The 21,196-nt window shown below is 49.0% G+C and overlaps 1 protein-coding gene across 4 annotated transcripts in view; it reads left to right on the forward strand.

Annotated features, from left to right (window-relative positions):
* Nucleotides 1-21,196, forward strand: part of ATAD2B (ATPase family AAA domain containing 2B) — a 3,113,054-nt gene that overhangs the window by 2,204,572 nt on the left and 887,286 nt on the right. For 3 of the 4 annotated variants that reach the window (XM_069605879.1, XM_069605877.1, XM_069605876.1), the window contains exon 21: nt 14,250-14,446. In XM_069605879.1, coding sequence (XP_069461980.1) covers nt 14,250-14,446 — 197 coding nt within the window. The remainder of the gene's footprint in view (nt 1-14,249; nt 14,447-21,196) is intronic. The other variant, XM_069605878.1, reaches the window with a different exon arrangement.

Here is a 21,196-nt window from a genome sequence, read left to right on the forward strand (position 1 = left end):
GTGTCAACTGCATAAGCTCCGGCTGAGCATTGTGATTACCCTAACAGGCTGGCGTGCTGTGCTGCGAGCAACGAACAACCGAACAACAACTTACGAGTGACTTGCGCGAAGCATGCGCACAGAAGCGTGCAGCCACCCCTTTTTGTTGACTTGTGGGTAAAAAAAGGGAGTGGCTATACCTAAAGATGAAAATAAGGTACATTATAGCACTAGTGATGGGAGCACCAGTGACCATGGGTTGCCGCGCCCTCCATCTCTGTTAGTGGTGCACTAGCAGCCAGTCGGTGGAAACTTACTCCATTGCTATTTCGGCGCATGATAAATGCAGTTCCACAAAGCTTGTGATTTTTGTTTCTTACAATCTTTTATTCTCTTCAATTCATCAATTGATGGTAAAGCAAGTGGTGCTGACACATGTTTCGACCTAACAGGTCTTTTTCTAGGCTACCAGTTTTAGTTTTTAATACATAAAAGTTGGATACATATTTGGTGAGTATGTGGTCCCCAGATTGGACATTCACCATTTCGTGATTATGTTGTCATTATGTAACATTTGTGTTTGGACACATTACGTGGGGGGGTGAGTCAATTCCCAGTGAAGGTGATATATACAATTTCATATATGTTTGGAGATTTGGTACATACATTTTGAAACACATTATTAAATATAGCATTCATTTGAACAATGATCCATACATAGGGGGGGGAGAGAAGAAGAGATTTCCGTATGTTTGATTGGAAATTGGTCATAAAGAAATTTCTTGGTGTTAGTAAAGTGTGGTTGAATCAAATGGCTAGGGTCTCACTTGGTTGGTAATGAGGAGGGATTGTCTTGGGTCCTGATTGGTGCAGGTACCTCAGTTTGATACTGGGTAGTTCGGTTGGTGAGGGCTGTGGTCCGCCCAGTTACGTAGTTCTCAGAGGTCAATACCTAGGGATAGGGGAAATGCGTATATTGTTGGCAATAGCTTGTGTCTGGTAGCTGCGCTGATTGGTAAAGTGTTAAATTCGTCCGAGTCCTGTGGTTGAGTGCACACATTATTTGGAAAGTAGACAATAGGTGGTTCTGAGGGTGGAGTCGTCCTAAAGTTGAGGTGGGTTGCCGGGGAACCATCCCTCTCAATGGCCCTGTGTGGCTGTTGCGGGAAGGGCCTGTGTCCATTTGTGCATAGTGTGCCTATAATGCTGCCCCAATTGGTAAGTGCTGGGGCCTTGGTGCGTGCTGGGTTGGCTTTTGGCCCATGGGGGTCCTGATCATGAGGGCTTGGTGCCCGGGGACCCTCCCCTTAGGTTGCCCCAGAAGGGGGATGTGGGAAGGGTCCATTGTTGTCAATGGTACGTTCGTACATTTGCTAGTGCAAATAAAGCGTTTCCAATGCGTTGGCGCTTTGTGTTATTATTGTGCGGCCCTGTTTGTTGGGCGTTTGCCTTGGAGCGTGGGATGGGGTGAAGTAAGTTTGCCAGCGCACATACAGCGTTTCCAGTGTGTTTGCGCCTTGTGTTGTCATTGTGCGGCCCTGTTTATTGAATAACAACATCACAACCGATAGAGTGCACTTTGGCAATATTTATGAAAAAAAGATCGACCAATTCATTAACTGTCGCACCAAATTTGTTATATATGTAATAATATGCATATGTGGACTCAAGTATATAGGCAGCACCATATGGGAACTAAGAACAAGGATAAGGGAACACCTACATTCCCTGAAAACCACAGAAGCAAGATATGCGCTGGCCACCCGCTGGCAAAAAAACACCAAATGGACAACCAGAAAGATATCCGATTTGTTGGTCTGGAGACCATCAATCTCGATTCCAGAGGAGGAAATCGAGCCCTGAGACTTGGGCAAAATGAAGCAAGACTTATTTGTAGAACTAGAAATACAGAGCTCGGTCTGAATGTGTTCTTGTAAAAACGCAATTGTTACTGTAATTTGACCAACCCCAATGCTCTACCACAGCGATCCTATTACATCAGGCATTTGCGCTCACAACCAGGTATATACTCCCACTACCTTCCTCCCTTGGTAATTCCAAATCCGGCCCACCATCTGGGGACCCCAATCTGGGCGAAGCAGTCGAATCAAGGTGATTAACTGACACCCAGGCGCCAGCCTGGCACCACGACATTAGCATCACGCCCTATCGGGGGCACGAGTGTCACTACCCACAATGACACACATCCTCAACCAGCCTTGAACTGTAACATTCGTTCCCTTGGAATGTTCCAAAATCACATGTCCGCTTTCAGCACCCCAACTCCTTGGCTGTAACACCGGGATCACTGGCACAATCAATCAAGCCCCTCAACATCAGCCCAATACACTATCTCATAAAGGGGTACCTGCCAGCACTGAAACAGCCCAATACACTATTGCTTGCAGGGATTACCTACCAGCACCTAGAATTCGCTGGCCCAAACAACTCCAATGCACACCGAGGCGCCACAGCCTCATTCAGCTGTGCCAGGGGCCAATCAAGCACCGCAGCCCAACAACGAATGGGGAGCCTGCCATCTGGCCAATAGACACAGGTCTTACAAACAATATAATGCCACGGGATAAACTATTCACTTGTAGCTGATCCCGGATGCAGAAGCACATTAACTACGAGAGGTAAGATACACCACAACTTCGTGCATGGCACTTTGCCGAACCTGCTTTCCCTTAAATTGACACGCATGGGCAATTGCCTAATTCTTTCCCTCCTTATCTTTTCCCAAGCCTCAACTTGAATGTTTCGTCACGCATCGGTGGCTGCCCTTGACCTAATTAGTAGGTGGCGGGTGGCTAAGGACACGGACACTCACTGCACCTCCCTCCACGCACCAAGGCCAATTGTGTACTTAATGGGGCCGCACTATAACGTACACCTATGAACACCGTTCTCTAGCATGGGGTCTGGCATGGATTCACATGCTCATGGATATTCCCCGTCAGGCTGGGAATCCTCGGTAAAGAAAAAATCAGTATCAGTTTCGTTTCTGATCCGTCTTTCTTAGTAGTAACCAATCACTGGTCTCTGGGTCATAGTGCCCCCAGCCAATGACTGCCCTCTCCCTAAGCCCCTCCCCTGGCAGCCATCCTCAGATTTTTACCGCACGTTCAAGTGTTGGGAGCCCTCGTACTATAGCTCTCGAGCTTTTACTGCGTTTTGCGTTTTTTTCAAAGAGTTTTATCGAATTTTTCGGTCAATCGAGCCTCAAGCTCCACCGTTTCTACCTCTGATTAACGGGGACCCGTTTCGGACCTCAAGGGCGAAGTTTTCATCGAGTTACGCTTCTTGGAGGATTCCAGAAGTTTCTGAGGCCTACCCCGTGGACATGGCCCAGGAAAAGGGAAGCTCCAAGCTGTTTAGGAACTGCCCTGGATGCGGAATGTGTTCAAGGAGGACGAGCATTCGAGATGCTTCTACTGCCTTCACGAAGACAAAATGCACGTGGAGAAGGACTGTGCGTTTTGCATGAACATGATGGATCGGACTATGAGGGATCGTTGGACCCGCCTCACCAACTGGCTGGAAGGAAAGAGCCCAGCAGGTGAGAAGAAGTCGAAGAAGTCAGAGAGGTCTTCTAAGTTCTGTGAGGGCGCTCCGGCGACGGGGGCCCAACAAAAGGCAAAGCACCGTGAGTGCCGAACGGTCGGGCTCCTCGGCTGCCAGGCAGGGCGCACCTTCACCGTCGCCATCAACCACGAGCCAACGCTCTGGCTCGGGGAAGAGAAAATCCGAGAACCCGGCTAAACTTCTGGAGAGGCCCCGGTCGATCTCAAAGGAACCAGCCGAGGGGGAGTCCCTCCCCCCAAGGTGAAGGCCTCAAGCGCGCACAAGGTGGTGCAGGCCTCGATTCACCCGGCTAAGGCCTCAATCGAGGTAGTCGCGATGGCCCTGGCGAAGCCTGTGGAGGCTACCCCAGTGGAGGCGACCTCGGGGCCCAGAGGTTCCCTACCACCACGGAGGGAATCCTCTTTTCAGCCCATCGAGAAGACCCCTGTGATGACCCCCGTGGAAAAAGAGGGGGGGGGGCCGGTGGCCGTTACGGACACGGATACAGCCTCCGAGGAGGAGCTGGTTAAGTCGTGAAGGGCCTCAACAAGAAGTTTGAGGAGGTCCGGTCCCACGGGAGGAATCCCGACGAGGACGACGAAGAGAGCGACGGTGGAGGAGGAGCCAGCGCGTCCGTCGCAATCCGAGCCACAGGACAACACGGTGGCCATTTTGATGGCAATCCAAACCTTATGCACGGAGATAAGGACGAGATTGCCTCTACCCCAACGGACGACCCAGCACAACCGTGCCCGTCGGGAAGCCCTCCAAACAAGAGGAGGAGAATTCATCCACCCCCGCCCTTCCAGCCTTCGCAGCCCTCTCAGCCTCCATCGCCTTCCCCTGATCCTAGGGAGGACACGGGAAAAGATACGGCCACGACGGGGACGGATGCGGACGGTGGTGACGATGGGATGGGCCTTCCATCACCACCCCCTAGGGCCTCCTCGCCCGACGAAATTGGCTCCTTCCACACCATGATTGTCAGGGCATCCGAGCTTTTCCAGCTCTGGCCCGAAGTACAGAAGAAGGAAGGCTTCCTCTACCAGCGGCACGAGGCCAAGAGGGAGACGGTCCTCGCGGTGCCGTTGCTGGATGACATCTGGGACGAGGGACTTGCTCTTTTGAAGAACCCGTCCACGACGCCTGTCAAGATGGACCGGTACGAGAAGTAGTACAGGGTTACCAACGCCGCCCCTTTGTGCCTATGGGCACAGCCGACCCCGGATTCAGTCGTCTCGGTGGCGGCCAAGAAGAAAGCGGCGGGGACATCGGCTTCAACTTCAACTTCCCCACCGGTTGGCGAGGGAAAGAAACTGGACGCCATGGGACGGCGAGTCATCTCGTCTGCGGTGACGACGATTAAGGCAGCCAACGCCCTAGTGATTGTGGCCTGCTACGACAGGGAGTTGTGGTTCAAGATTGCCCCCTTGTTGGGCTTCCTACCGGACGACAAGAGGGCAGAGGCCCTGGAGATCCTACAGGAAGGTGAGGTAGCGTCGGACCATGCCATAACGGTAGCTACGGACATTGCCGACACCGGGTTCCGCCAGTTGGACAACAGCGTTTGCCTTCAACTGCGGGGGTTGCTCAAGGCGACAGGTTTCCGCCAAGACGTGCAGACCAAAGTTTTGGACATGCCCTTCGACGGGAACAATCTGTTTGGCAAGACAGTGGATGAGTCACTTCAGGCCATCAAGACCGACACGGAGGCAGCTCGGGCCTTGAGAGTTCTGCAGCAACGACGGCCACCCTTTCGGAACTCCGGAGGCAAGCAAGGTGCCTCCAAAGGATTCGGCGGTGGCTCCTCGACGTACCGTCAGGCGGCTCGCTCCTCCTCGCAAGAGGCCTACAGAGTGCAAGGCAAGTCAGGTGGATCTCGCCGTCGTCGCTGGGGAGGCCAAGGCGGCAAGGCCGCTGCCAAGCAAGACTGAACCGACCGTACGGTCGGGCCCCCACCTGAGCACCACTGTGGGAGGCCGGCTGGCGAAGTTAGCGTGTGGGAGTCCATCTCCACCGACCGCTGGGTGCTGGATGTCCTGGCCCACGGGCACACTCTCGAATTTCTAAAAAAGTGCCCCCCCATTCCTCCCGTGGCCAGGAAGGAAAACCACGTCCCTCAACTGCTGTTGGAAGTAAGGGCGATGCTCAAAAAAGGAGCCATCAAGCTCGTCCCAAAGAGGCTCCAGGCTCCGGAGTGTACTCAAGGTACTTCCTCCTCAGAAAGAAGACGGGACGATGGCGTCCCATCCTGGACCTGCGTCGATTAAACAAATAGATCAAGGCACAGAAGTTCCGGATGGTCACCCTCCAGCACGTGCTGGGCCAGCTGGAGGAAGGCGACTTCCTATCGTCGTTGGATTTGGAGGATGCATACTTTCACATCCCCATTCTAAAAGGACACCGAAAGTTTCTCAGGTTTGTGGTCCAAGGACGGCACTACCAGTTCAAGGCCCTACCATTCGGGTTGATGTCGGTGCCCAGGGTAGTCACCAAGTGCCTGGCACCAACAGGCTGCGCCTGCAGGGGATCCACGTCTACCCCTACCTGGACGATTGGCTCATCCAGGCAAGAACAAGGGAAATCGCTGTTGAGCACACAGCAAAGACCGTCCGGCTGCTCACGGACCTGGGATTCTCCATCAACTTCCCCAAATCCCACCTGGTTCCATCGCAGGTCGCACTGTTTCTGGGAGCCAAGCTCGATACAGTAGCACGATTGGCCTCGCCGTCGGAGGAAAGGACGAAGGCCATCCTGGGCAAGGTGCAGTGTTTGCTGGTCACGGACGTGGCCAGAGTGAGGTCCATCAAGTCCCTTCTTGGGATGATGTCCTCATGCATCTACCTGGTGCGCCTATGCAGGCTACGGATGTGTCCTCTACAGGAGTTCCTCGACACCCGTTGGATGCAAGCGGCGGGCAGTTTCGAGGACAAGATCCCGCTCAACAAGGTTTTCCGCCAAGCAATTCGGTGGTGGGGCACCCGCGCGCATCTCGCAGCGGGCACAGACTTTCAGTCCCCAGCACACCAGGTGACGGTGATGACGGATGCCTCCCTGGAGGGATGGGGAGAGCACAGCGGAGATCTTCACGCGAGAGGCCTTTGGCTCCCGGAGGAGAGGCCACTCCACATCAACATCCTGGAGCTCCGGGCAGTGTTCTGGGCCCTCAGGTCGTTTGTCCCGTACATCAAGGGCAAGGTGATGAGGGTCTTCACGGACAACACCACCACGATGTTCTATACCCGGAAGCTGGGAGGAACCAGATCCCCAGCCCTATCCAAGGAAGCCCAGGATCGGTGGCATTGGGCCGTTGCCCAGGGGATGTTGCTGGTACCCTTTCATCTAGCAGGGATAAAGAACACCATCACCGACTCACTCATCAGGGAGCTGTGCTCATGCCACAAGTGGGAACTGTGTCAGGATCAGGTGGATCGACTTTCAACGATCGGGCAAACCCCAGATCGACCTGTTCGCGACGGCGGCAAACTCCAAGTGCCAGAGGTTCGCCAGCAGGTTTCCCCAGCCAAGGAGCATGGGCGATGCTTTCTCATTCCCCTGGGACGGCCTGTTCCTGTATACGTTCCCTCCGTTGCCGTTGCTACTGCAACTCGTCAACCAACTCAAGAGGTCCCGGTGCAGGATGATCCTCATTGCACCGGCTTGGCAGAGACAGATCTGGTTCCCGGACCTCCTGGACTTGTCACCAGTCAAACTGTCGACGGATGCAGATCTTCTCTCCAGAGAAGGAGGTGCCATCCTTCATCACGACCCGGAGTCGCTGAACTTGCAGGCCTGGCTCCGGCGGACTGCAGAGAGGTTCTTGCAAAGGCCAGGGCGTCCTCAACTCTCAAGTGCTACGGACACAAGTGGAAGAGGTTCTCTGTTGCCGTGCACAGAAGATTAACCCCCTAAGGATTACGGCCCCTCAAGTGCTACCGTACCTACTGTCGCTGGCCAAGGCTGGACTAGCACATGCTTCCATCAAGATACATCGGGCAGCGATTTCCCGATACACCAGAACTACAGGACGGCCATCCCTGTGGTCTCATTGCCTGGTGAAGGAATTTATGAAAGGACTGTACTGATCGTTCCCGCCGGTGAAGGCTCCAGCCCCGGCGTGGGAGCTCAACGTGGTGCTGACCAGGCTCATGGGGCCACCATTCGAGCCTCTGCATTCGGCACCAATGAAGTTCCTGTTGTGGAAAACAGTGTTCCTTGTGGCCATCATCTCTGCACGACGGGTGGGAGAGATCCAGGCCCTATTCTGCAAGCCTCCATACTTAACTTGCCATGAGATGAGGGTGGTGCTGAGGACGCACCCCTCCTTCAGGCCCAAGGTGCCGTCGGACTTCCATCTCAATGAGCCCTTGGTGTTGCCAGTTTTCTTCCCGTCGCCTTCGTCGCCAGCCGAGAGGACTTTGCACTCGCTGGATGTAGCTAGAGCGCTGAAGTTCTACATGGAATGCATGAAGAGTTTTCGGAAGACATCACAGTTGTTTGTGAACTTTGGACCTGTGAACCAAGCGATGGCTCTCTCGAAGACTTCCATTTCCAGATGGCTCTCCGGCTGCATCATGCACTGTCACCGGTTGGCAAACCGACCGTTGCCCGGCCGTCCAAGAGCCCATTCGACCAGAGCGATCGCTGCTACCACGGCGTTCTTGTCTGGTGTGCCCCTGCTGGACATCTGCACGGCTGCTACGTGGAGGTCGATGCACACCTTCACGAAATTCTACTGCTTCGACCGGGATTCCAGGGAGGATTCCGGGGTCGGCCAAGCAGTGCTGCGCAACCTGTTCGCCTGAAGGTTGGCCTGGTGAGGAGGTAAGAGTTGCTTAATGTTGAGTTTATGTAATGCTTAATGTTGAGCCTTGCCACCTCCCGTGGTTGTGCATGTGTGTACTGCTATGTATTCTTATATTCATGAGCATGTGAATCCATGCCGGACCCCATGCTGGAGAAGGAACAAGTTACTTACCTATAACTGTTGTTCTCCAGCATGGATCTGGCATGGATTCACATGCGAACCCTCCCTCCTTCACCTCTGCAGCTCTTCACTTGGTCATACTGCCACTTTACGTGCTACCAAATCTGAGGATGGCTGCCAGGGGAGGGGCTTAGGGAGAGGGCAGTCATTGACTGGGGGCAGTATAATAATAATAATAATAATTTGGCATTTATATAGCGCTACGAACCCTCAGGTATCTGAGCGCTGCTTATTATTACCCACGGTGTGTGGTGCTCATTTATCGACCTCGGAAGGATGAAACGCTGAGTTTGGCGCTGCCGGGATTCGAACCTGCATTCGCAGTCTCTGCACTGATGTCAAAGCGAGCGCTCTACTCGCTGTGCCACTTGACCAGTATGACCCAGAGACCAGTGATTGGTTACTACTAAGAAAGACAGATCAGAAACGAAACTGATACTGATTTTTTCTTTACCGAGGATTCCCAGCCTGACGAAGGGGAATATTCATGAGCATGTGAATCCATGCCAGACCAATGCTGAAGAACAACAGTTACAGGTAAGTAACTTGTTCCTTATGTGCACTAGAACAAAAACGGACGCACGCATGCTTTTTAAACACCCATGGACCCTTCCCACATCCCCCCCTTGGCGCCTATTGAGGGAAGGGTCCCCCGGCACCAGCGCCCCCATGATCAGGACCACCACAGGCGGATGACCCGGGACACAGACACCCACTTAACCCCCATCCACGCACTAAGGCCAACTTTCAATAAACAGGGCCGCACAATGACAACACAAGGCGCAAACACACTGGAAACGCTGTATGCGCACTGGCAAACTTACTTCACCCCGCCCCACGCTCCAAGGCAAACGCCCAACGAACAGGGCTGCACAATAATAACACAAAGCGCCAACGCAATGGAAACGCTTTATTTGCACTAGCAAACGTACAAACGTACTACTGGCAACAATGGACCCTTCCCACATCCCCCTTCTGGGGCAACCTAAGGGGAGGGTCCCCGGGAACCAGCGCCCTCATGATCAGGACCCGCACGGGCCAAAACCCAACCCAGCACGCACCAAGGCTCCAGCTCTTACCAATTGGGTTGGCATTATATGCACACTATGCACAAATGGATACGGGCCCTTCCCGCAACAGCCATACAGGGTCATTGATGGATGGGTCCCCGGCAACCCACCTCAACTTTAGGACGACTCCGCCCTCAGGACCACCTATTGTCTACTTTCCAAATAATGTGTGCACTCAACCACAGGACTTGGATGAATTTAACACTTAACCAATCAGCGCAGCCACCAGGCACGAGCTATTGCCAACCATATACACATTTCCCCTATCCCTAAGTATTGACCTCTGAGAACTACCTAACTGGGCGGACCACAGCCCTCACCAACCGAACTACCCAGTATCAAACAGAGGTACCTACACCAAGCAGGACCCAAGACAATCCCTCCTCATTACCAACCAGGTGGACCCTAGCCATTTGATTCAACCACACTTGACTAATACCAAGAAATTTCTTTATGACCAATTTCCAATCAAACTTACGGAAATCTCTTCTTCTCTCTCCCCCCCCTATGTATGGAACATTGGTCAAATGAATGCTATATTTAATAATGTGTTTCAAAATGTATGTTCCAATCTACAAACAAATATGAAATTGTTTATATATCACCTTCACTGGGAATTGACTCACCCCCACGTAATGTGTCCAAACACAAATGTTACATAATGTCAACATAATCACGAATGGCGAATGTCCAATCTGGAGACCACATACTCACCAAATGTGTATCCAGCATTTATGTATTAAAAACAAAAACTGGTAGCCTAGAAAAAGACCTGTTAGGTCGAAACACGTGTCGGCACCACTTGCTATACCATCAATTGATGAATTCAAGAGAATAAAAGATTGTAAGAAACAAAAATCACAAGCTTTGTGAAACTGCATTTATCATGCGCCGAAATAGCAATGGAGCAAATCCCAGTATATCAAACGGCACATGCGCCGAATGAGTGGAAACTATAACAATTCTCGCTTGATACACATTATAGCACTACATTTGAGGAAATACACTACACCGGTAGGCCTTCTCCAGCGACTTCAACGTATGCAAAACCTGGCAGCCAGATTAGCCACTGGCTCTCCCTATGGTGCCCATATCTCGCCAGTGCTCCGCCGACTCCACTGGCTCAGCGAGTTAAGTTCAAGTCACTGTGCATTGTCCATCGGGCAATCCACGGCTTTGGAGCTGAATTTCTCCTATCTAAATTCCTCCGATATATCCCGGAACGTGATCTCCGTTCCTCGGCCACCAACCTACTTTTTGTGCCTAGGTATAACCGGGAAAGACTCGGCGGCAGAGCCTTCTCCATTGCCGCGGCCAAGCTTTGGAACATTCTCCCACTGCCACTCAAATCTATCTCCAACCATCTGGCTTTTAGGAAAGCTCTGAAGACCATTTTATTCTAGTTCTCTGGCTTCCTACTGTCTTTCTCAGCCAAGCAGCCCCCTCATTAGCGCCATGATGCCTTTGGCGACCGTGCGCTCTACAAATTCAAGTAACCTAACATAACACTATTATAAGGCAAATAATAGTCCAACAAGGTCCAAAGTCCAAGTAACGTTCAACAAGGGCATACCAAGAGGTATTTTTCAAGAGGTATTTTCCAATCAGCACAGCAAGGTCCATGGAGTCTCCCGAGCAACTCCTTCCTGGTAAGGAAAAAAACAATGAACAAAAAGTTAGGGGGTTGAAGACCCATCCTAGATTTAAGAGTGCTCATCAAGTTCCTCAAAGCACAAACCTTTCATATGGTGACGCTGCAACAGGTTCTAGCGCAGCTACAACAGGGAGATTTCCTGTTGTCCTTCGATCTTGAGGATCCACACTTCCACAGTCCTTTTTGTCACTCACACTGCTGCTACCTGCATTTTGTGGTGGCAGGAGTACATTATAAGTTCAAAGCTCTGCCATTCAGGTTCCGCTCAGCCCCATGGGTGTTTACCAAAATAAGCATATTCCACAAAGACATATTGGAAAGTTGCTTCCTTTGCCAGTTCCTACAAGACCTTGGGAAGCTATTGATACTGACTTTATTGTGAAATTACCTCTTTCCCCTGGCATGACGGTCATCATGGTTACTGTAAATAGCTTCTCTAAAATGTCACATTTTACGGCTTTCTCCGCGAGTACTAACTGCCTTGGGCATGATGAAAGTGTTTCTGCAGGACAAATTCTGTCTACACGGCTTATCTTAATCTATCATGTCTGACAGAGGACTTCAATTTGTCTCTACATTTTGGGGCCATGTGTGTTCTATCTTGGACATCAACTGGGATTTTACTTCAGTGTACCATCCTCAACTGAATGGACAGATCTAAAGAACAAATCAAGTTCTGGAACCACTACTTCGGATGCTATTTGGGCTGCTATGTTGCCTTTAGTGGAGTTTGCGTACATCAACGCACACCATGCTTCCATTAAGACTTCTCCATTTCACGTAATTTAAGGAAACCATCCCAGAAGCCAACCAGAACCTCAGTTTCCTGAAACACAAGTACCTACTGTGGACCAGTGAATATCCGAAATACGATGCCAACAAAGCCTTAAAAAAGGTAATCCGAAATCAGCTCAGGTGGCTATGAAAAGGTATCAGATAAACATCAACAAGACTCTCCTACTTATGCTGGCGGTGATTTTGTCTGATTGGAATCTAAGACTATAACTGGACATTTGGTCCCCTCCAAATTGGCTTCACACTACTTTCGTGCTCTCTATTTTGCTTTGCATCAGTTCAATGGCTTACCTGCTTGACTTACCCTCTGCTTGGAAAAGGTCCATCCTGTATTTCATGTTTTACTACTTTGTCCTTTTGTGAGTAAACCTAATCACCATTCATTTACAGGCAGCTAGGCCTCCCCCAGTTGAAATAAATGCAGAACAAGAAAATGAGATTGAGGCGATTTGTATTCACGGTTTTGCTGTGGTGTTACAGTATTTGGTATTATCACACAAATAATCAGGGTGCGAGATCACATGTGACATCCTTTGATGTCTTACTACACACTCACAACATATACTGACTCTTAGTAGTAGGTCAAGAAAAATCTTTGACCCTGAATTGTTTATTCAACAAGTCAATTTCTTATTTACATTCTGACCCAAAAAGGCGGACATATTATAAAATCAGAAAAGTGGTAGTATCATTATTTACCATCCAAATCAATCTAAAGAACTTAACTCATACAATGCACATTTCCTATCATTTGTGACAGAACATTTACATAGAAACATGTGTTATATCCAGAGAGTGATGTCTTTCTGGAGTACAAAAAACAACAGTGTAACATTGGACACTGTACATTACAACATAAAGGATGTTGACACTATAATGTTTCCGCCATATAAAACTGTTTCTTGAGACTTCTAGTGGAGGTGGCCTTTGGAAGGCGTTAGCAGAGGTCTAGTTGTTACGCGCTGGCACCATGGCACGCTTGCGTAATGACGTGCAGACTCGGTTTTCCTTCTGATGCCAGAAGAGGATGGTTGCATTGCAACTGTCCTCTTAAGTTGCCACAACGCTCGTTTCCTGCTCTGCTTGCCTCTTCAACCTTGTTCCTTCCTACTGCATACTTCCTACTGCATCCAGCCTACTGCATCCTGTCGGCTGCATTCTGATATTTGTTTGTATCAGTACTTTGACGTTCCTCCTGCAATCTGCCTTCTGTATCCTGGTATTTGCTCGTGCCTGCTTACTTCATGACTGAAGTCTCCTCTTCTGATCTTCTGCTGCCAAGAAAGTTGTTCCATCTTTACATCATGTGTATGTGCTCCGGGGCGGCCTTGCTGGAAGCCCTCTCTATTGACTGGGATGGCAGCCTGGCATCTTCTCTAGACAGACCTTTTCTCTTCGATACCCGCAGTCAGCGGCAGTCTCAGGTAAGGCAGGAGCGCTCAAGCAGAACTGATACTGACACAAAGGCTCTCACAATCTTTCCATTTCAACCTCTAATCCCAACGCTAAAAGACATTTTAATTGACTTATTTGTCTTTATCCACCCGGTGACTAGAACTCACCCTTTGCGGGATCTTAATGTTGTGCACTCTCACACACACTCAAAATCACATGCTCTAAAACTCTGCATTACTCAGGTGGCAGAAGTTTTTTTTTTTATCACCCAGAGTACAAGGGATGAATGCTACATAATTTGGTGTTGTACGAGCTGTGTAATTACTCTGATGATTCTGTAATAATAGTTATTTTGTGGCTAGAAATCCAAACAGAGTAACTAACATTTCAGTACGAAGTGGTTTATATTTTTCTAATTTTAGCATAAAAATCTACTATATTTTGAAAATATTTCCACTAAAATATAATTTAACACACTGTTAATACGGTACATATAAGGAAAAATATGACAAATTCAGTCTGAACCTATTTTACGGTTATGTTTCATTGAGAATATGATTTGGAATGGCACATCTCTCAGGCAATGTTAAATTCATGATTCTATGTATTGATCTTTGATCTAATTTAGGTTTAACTCTGGTTTTAAAACCCTCTGAAACACTCTTTAATCTAAATATGCAGTAGCAAAACAGTACAAGCAATTCCGAACAAAAAGATGTAGTGCTCATAAACTGCACACAATTATACAGCTCATGCTCTTGATTTGTTGTTTGTTTCTTAGTTACTGTTCTTGTTTTCTCAGCTCTTCATGCATTGGAAGTCCTTCCTCTTGCACAGCCTCCTCCAGCCCGCCTACTATCTGAAACTGAAGCCCAGCGCATTGAGGACCTTGAAGAGAACAACTTAAGAGAGCTGCGCTTGTTTCTCAGAGATGTTACCAAAAGGCTGGCCACAGATAAGCGTTTCAGCATCTTCAGCAAACCGGTGGATATTGAAGAGGTCTTGTTGCCATAACCTGCAAACACCTATGTTGACTTTTATGTATGGAAAGCACTGTTAATTACAAAATATGGGGTCGAGCCCATGAGTGCTGCAGAAAAATACCACACTGTTTGGACTATTGTCACTCACATGAATGTCCAGCTCTGAGCTGTATGTTCTAGATTTAGCCATACACTTACAAATGCACTCTTTCCAGAAGCTTAGACTAGAAAAATAGTTGGGAGAAAATATGAAGAAAGGGGGGGAGAACGTGGTGGTAGACCATCATGCGATATTGTCAACATGAAAAATGATTACATTGGGTAGGGTTTGTTTTTGGTTTAACAAACCCACAGACACTTGTATAAAGAAAAATCCATTTTTTTTTTTACCTACCGCTGAAACGTAAATGAAGACCATGAATACCATAGATATCTGGTTTTATTTAAAGTGGAATGAGGGCACATGGGGGTGGGGCGTGACAACCTCCAGGGACCTCTGACATTTTAATTTCTTCTCATGCATTAGTTTCACCTCTCTAAAAAGATTAGTGGTTTGGTGACTTAACTCCCTTTTTTTTAATCTTAATCATCCAAGCTGTGCCTCCAATTAGAGTATCAACTTTTCAAAGGGATTGTGTCCTCCGACGTATTCCTTATCTTTGATGTTACCCGTTCCAGCTTGCTGGCCTCGGAAATGTTTTCAGTAGAGGGCGCTGCGCATCGACGTCCCTTGAGTAGGTGTCCCTCGGCAGCCTCCGTATCGGCGCCGACGTCGTCGTGCATATAAATAGTCCGTTGCTCAGTTCTGTTTTTCCGCGCTTCGTGTGCCTCGGAAACGTAACGCTCAGTTCCTTTCTTCAGGAAAAACCTTCTTATTTTTCGAAGATTATTACCTTAATACGATGGCTTCTTCCTCCGAATCATCGACTCCACGGTCTGGTTTCAAAAAATATTGTGACTGTTGGAAGAAAATGTCCTTAACGGATCCTCACAGGATCGGTTTGTGGTGCCTGGGATCGGAGCATCACTGTTCGGAATGCGAGGACTGTATGTGAATGACGGCAAAAGCCTTGAAGGAGTGTAAGGGGAAGTTAGAAAGAGGTAAGGGCTTTAAAACTTCAACTCCCTTGAAAGTTTCTTCGGCTGAGTCGAGCCATTCGTCTCCTCGTCGACAAAAGAAACATTCCCATTCAAGATCTCGAAGCGGTTATCATCAGTCTTCAAGATCAAAACACTCTAAGAAGAGGCATCGTAGATCTCCCTCTTCTTCTACCTCTACCTCCCCCCGAAAGGGTCACCTGCCCCACGAAACATAGCTCTCCAGCTAAGTGGAATTCCGTAAAAAAATGCTTAGCGTCTTCGAGAAAGCGGCCTCGACCCCCTCGGAGATGTCTAAAGGTAATACCCTTGGTGAAAGACCCAAAATATCAAAACGCCGCGAGTCGTTGAACCCAGCAAGAGAAACTACTCGAGAGCGTCATGAACCCTCGAGTAAAAGCAGTAGGACCGCGTCATTGACGCCGTCGTCTAAGGTTTCTTCGACTCACAAATCTGCGTCATCGACGCCTTTGTCGAAGGATTCTTCGATGCATAATTCGGTTGCATCGACGCCACTGTCGATTCCGATAAAAGACAAACCTACAACTGTCACTATGTCAAAGACAGTAGCGGTGTCTGTTAGGCAGAAACCTGTGCAGTTCCCTCTGGGATCACTGCAAAAGATTGAAGACTACAGGTGTTTGGCAGTAAACCCACTTGGTAGCAGTCTGTACCACACAGATTCACTTGGTAGCTGTGGCTGAGCAGTCAGACTTCTCTCAAGAAGAGTTAGGCTGTATACAGAGTATTCACAATAGGTCAAAAGAACATAGTAGAACAGGTAAACACTGACCAGAGCTTGGTGTAAAAGAGATACAATTATTTATTTAAAACCACATCTAGAAAAACACACAGGCACTAATAGTAAGCAATTCAAAAACACGGTCACTAAAAGATATACACTCCCTTAGAAGAATATTATACAAGTCTTAAGTAAAGCCCCACTTATTTCAGACAGCGGTGAGTGCTTAACGCAGATGGCACTCTAATAATTCGTTTAAAAAGGGAGAGAAAAGCAGAGTATAATATGAAACAGATCCTAACACTTTCATAAGAACAAAACAAGATAGGAAGGCAAGTAAAACCGTGAAGTTAGAGTTCAGTAGGCCTGATCCACTTTAAGAGGATCAGAACGAAATGTGTCCAAGGTCACACGGTTGAAGTGCACAAGAGTCTTGCAAAGGTTCAAAAAGAGTTGGACCAAGAGAAAGGGACCAGTTAGAGAGTCAAGGCGGCCAGCCCAGTCCAGAAGGTTAAGGGGTTATTATTACCTTGTAGCAATCTTTAGAAAGGGAGGCCTGGCGGACACGGTACCTTTATTTGGTGAGAATACTCCAGCGGGGGCAGTTGTTCCTGGCAGCGGATGCAAGTCGGTGCTTCGTCTGGGGGAAGAGAGGATCTCGTCGGGGAGGAAGACAGGGGTCTGTTGCACTGCTAGGGAAGAAACCAGCCGCGGAGTTCTCAGGTAAAAGGAGCGGTCCTTTTATTCGCGGTCCAGTGGTAAGTGGCTATCCGGTTGCCGGGGTGCTTGGCACGGGTAATTCGACCACAAGCGGTCCTGGGATGCGAAGAGAAGAAGGTAAACTGGTTGTGCCCACCAGTCAGGGGAAGAAGCCTCTCCAGCCGGGAGATCTTCTCTGTCGTCGGGAAGTGGTGAGTCGGTTCCGCAAGGCTCCACCGGTGGTGTCATCGTGGTAGGTAGGCTCAGCTTCTCCCTCGTCGGAATCTCAGGTCCTGTGGCGACTTCTGAAGTTCCAGTCCCCAAAGCCCTGCTTTTATGCAGCACACCCCCATTCACTCAGCCTAGCTGTCACTCAAACATGCCAAGTAGTGAGCCGGCCGGCTCACCACTTGGGCCAATCACACAAGAGTGCGACTTGAGTTACCAAGGTAACTCAGTCCAGGGTGCCTAAACCCCCTCCCACACCCCCTGTGGTACCCAGACAGAGTGGCACCACTTTTAGAGGCTTCTGTGGAGAAGCCCGCCAAAAAGTGGAACAAAGAGCTCGACTTGGGTTGGAGTCACAGAAGAGAACACAAACGCCATTTTAGAATCGAGTCCTGGCAAAAAATACCAACCGGCGAATTAATATTAAATAAATAAACCGGCAGTATGTTCGAGGCTATGAGAATTAAATAATTAAAGTTGGTAGCCTCGAACAATGGGAAAATCCCATAGGGATATATTCGCGGTCGAATATAAAAAGTAGTATCCACTGCCACCAGCCAAAACTCGATCAGGGGGGACGGAGACGTGCCCCCTCGACTAACAGACCCTGGGGCAATCGAATTTCCCCGACCAGTACGTCCACAATATGATGGTTTGTACTGGTTTCTGTTCATAATTTGGGACTAGTAAAGCCAATAGTGACTTTACATGCCCTGGGAGACAGTAGTCAGTCCCAGGGTATGGAGTCTATGGTGGGGTGTCACTATGACACCCCTGTGTTACTGCACGGAGGGTGCTGTGTAACACACATAGTAAAAACACATGAGACCCTATGGAGTAAAGGACCCCATAGCCCATAAAACACATTAACTGTCAAAGGAACACCATAAATCATGTCCAAGAGTGGGAGAAAAAGAGTCTCACTCTTGGCAGGAGAAAAAAACAAACTCCAGAAATCCAGCAAAGCTGCTGGGGGACTCACTAGGTTAGGAAATTCAGCCTAAAGAGAGAATTCTCCCTAACAGTGTCAAAAGTTTTGACCATGACGTCAAGGGTGCCATCGACAATCTCGACGACGCTGAGTAGGATTCCGATCCTCTCGAGTGCATCGAGGTCCCTTCACACTTTCTCGATGCCTTTTTCAGGATTGTCGAAGCCTTTGACTTCCACGTCGACAACCTCGACGTTTTCTCAGCCAGTGACAACCAATTTGGCTCCTTCTGCTCTAGAAATGGGTTTTAAACCATATCCTAGGTCTAACTACTTTAGAGGCTTGTCCTCTATATATGAGGAAGGAGAGGATTCCGACCATGAGAGACCCTTTGGTTTACAAAGGACTACAATACCCATGCCAGAGGAATTAATCTCTGAGGAGAACAGGTTAAAAGACTTTCAGGACTCTCAACATGAGGCAAGTGGTTTAGATACTTCTCCAGAAGTATAGTTTGCTAAACCAGACCCTGGAGAGCATGCTGAGACCCCTTATAGGATTCTGATGGCCAGAATAATTGAATTCAAGGGGTGCTCTACACCTACACCTCCTTTTCAGCAGGATGACCTTACTGATATTTTAGATAAAGGTCCACAGGAGGATCCTGTAGTTCCTTTTCATACTGCTCTGCAAAGAAACATTTCTGCAAATTCGGAAACTCCTGAAGTTATCCCTGCAGTAAATAAAAAACTTTCTGCTAAATACAGGGTATCTGCTTCAGATCCTGAATATCTGAGCAAGCATCCAACTCCAGAGGTATTTGTGCAAGCAGCAACTTCATCAAACAGTAGGTCGGCATACCCTGCTATTCCACAGGACAGGGATGATAAAAGATGTGATGCCATGTCAATTAAAGTCTTTTCGGCATGTAGCATGGCACTTAAGTCTATCAACGCCACTTGCACGCTAGCAAGTTTCAGCCACATACTTTGCAAGTGTGCTTCATCTGCGGCTGACTGTCTCCCAGAAGGAGAAGAAAGGGAAGCATTCTTAAACATCATCAGGGATGGAAAGGATGCAATGTGTGAGTCCCTCCAAATAGGCATTGATTCTGCTGACAGCATCAGCAGGGCCATGGCGGCAAGTACACAATCCGCAGATTTGCGTGGTTGCGGAAGTCTGGTTTTGCTCCAAATGTGCAAGCCAGACTTCTGAACATGCCCTTTGACGGCACTTCTTTATTTGGAAAGAAGGCTGATGACAACCTGGAGAGATTACAAACATCCAAGGCAGCAGCGAAATCTCTTGGGGCTGCAATCCGGCAGACTCCGAATCGTCCCTCAGGAGCTTCCTGGAGGGGTAGGTCCTTTCGCTTTTACTCCGCATTCAGAAAAGGCCGAGGACAGCGAGCTCAAAGGGGCCAGAAACGATTCACCTGTGGTGGACGGGGAAAAGGTACAAAATCCGCAGCGCCAGGTGCCTCTTTACCCTCGGCATCTGCGTCAGCCACTTCTAAACCCCTCTGAGGTCTCCAATCACAAGACCCCAGTAGGGGCAGGTTAACTCAACATCTGGCAGAATGGCAGGCTATTACGTCAGATGCTTGGGCATTGGAGACAATTGCCCAAGGTTACTGCCTGCCCTTCCTACACACCCCTCAGAGGCATCCACCGGGGAACAACTCTTTGAAGTTTCCAGACCCGCTCCTTATGCAGGTGATTGTAGACCTGCCATTTGGGCTGACCTCCGCCCCGAGGGTCTTTACCAAGCTAATGTCGGTAGCGGCTGCAAGTCTAAGGAGGGACGGGATCCACGTCTACCCCTACCTGGACGATTGGTTGATCAGAGCAGTATCTTCGGAACAATGTCAGATCCAGCTAGATTATGTCTGCCACTTCCTTCTCAAGCTGGGCCTCTCCCTCAACTTAAAGAAGTCACAGATGATACCATCACAGAGACTCGAGTTCATTGGAGCAGTCCTGGACACTTCCATGGGAAAAGCCTTGCCACCAGAGTTGAGGGCTCAAGATATTCTACAGATGGTCACCAAGTTTCGAAATGCCCAACGTCTACCAGCCTTCGACTTTTTGAGGTTGCTAGGCCTCATGGCATCCTGCATCTTCCTAGTGCCAGAGGCTCGCCTGAGAATGAGATCCCTCCAGTGGGTACTAAGAACCCAGTGGTCGCAACTCTCAGGAAGAATGTCAGATCTTCTTCAAGTCTCGGACAGAGTAGCTCGAGACCTTCAGTGGTGGACCTGTCGAGAGAATATCTTGAAAGGAGAACAGTTTTGGCAACCATGGCCGGAGATAACAGTAGTCACGGATGCCTCACTCACGGGGTGGGGAGCCCATGCCAACGACTTGACCATCAGCGGTCGTTGGTCTCCATTGGAGTCCAGACTACATATCAACCTGTTGGAGCTGAGAGCAATCAGACTAGTGCTGAAAGCTTTTCTGCCATGAGTGCAGGGAAAGAATGTCCTGATAATGACAGATGTTAGGGAGAATTCTCTGTTAAGGCTAATTTCCCAAACCTAGTGAGTCCCCCAGCAGCTTTGCTGGATTTTTGGAGTTTATTTTTTCTCCTGCTAAGAGTGAGACTCTTTTTGTCCCACTCTTAGACATGATTTGAGAATGTCATTTGACTATGTAATGTGTTTTATGGGCTATGGGGTCTTTTACTCCATAGGGCTTCATGTGTTTTTGGTATGTGTGTTACACAGCACCCTCAGTGCAGTAACACAGGGGTGTCATAGTGACCCCCAAACATAGACTCCATACCCTGGGACTGACTACTGTCTCCCAGGGCATGTAAAGTCACCATTGGCTTTACTAGTCTTAAATTATGAACAGAACCAGTACAACCCATCATATTGTGGAAGTACTGGTAGGGCTAATTCGATTGCCCCTGGGTCTGTTTTCCAAGGGGGCACTGTCCAGTCCCCCCTTGTCGAGTTTCTGGCTGGTGGCAGTGGATACCACGCGAAATATTCCACCGGAATATTTCCTATGGGATCTTTCCATTCATTTTAAACGCACCACTTTTTCGTGCTATGTTAAAGATAC

The sequence above is a fragment of the Ambystoma mexicanum genome, chromosome 4p, assembly GCF_040938575.1.
Source record: "Ambystoma mexicanum isolate Mex_15411 chromosome 4p, UKY_AmexF1_1, whole genome shotgun sequence".
Taxonomy (NCBI): domain Eukaryota; kingdom Metazoa; phylum Chordata; class Amphibia; order Caudata; family Ambystomatidae; genus Ambystoma; species Ambystoma mexicanum.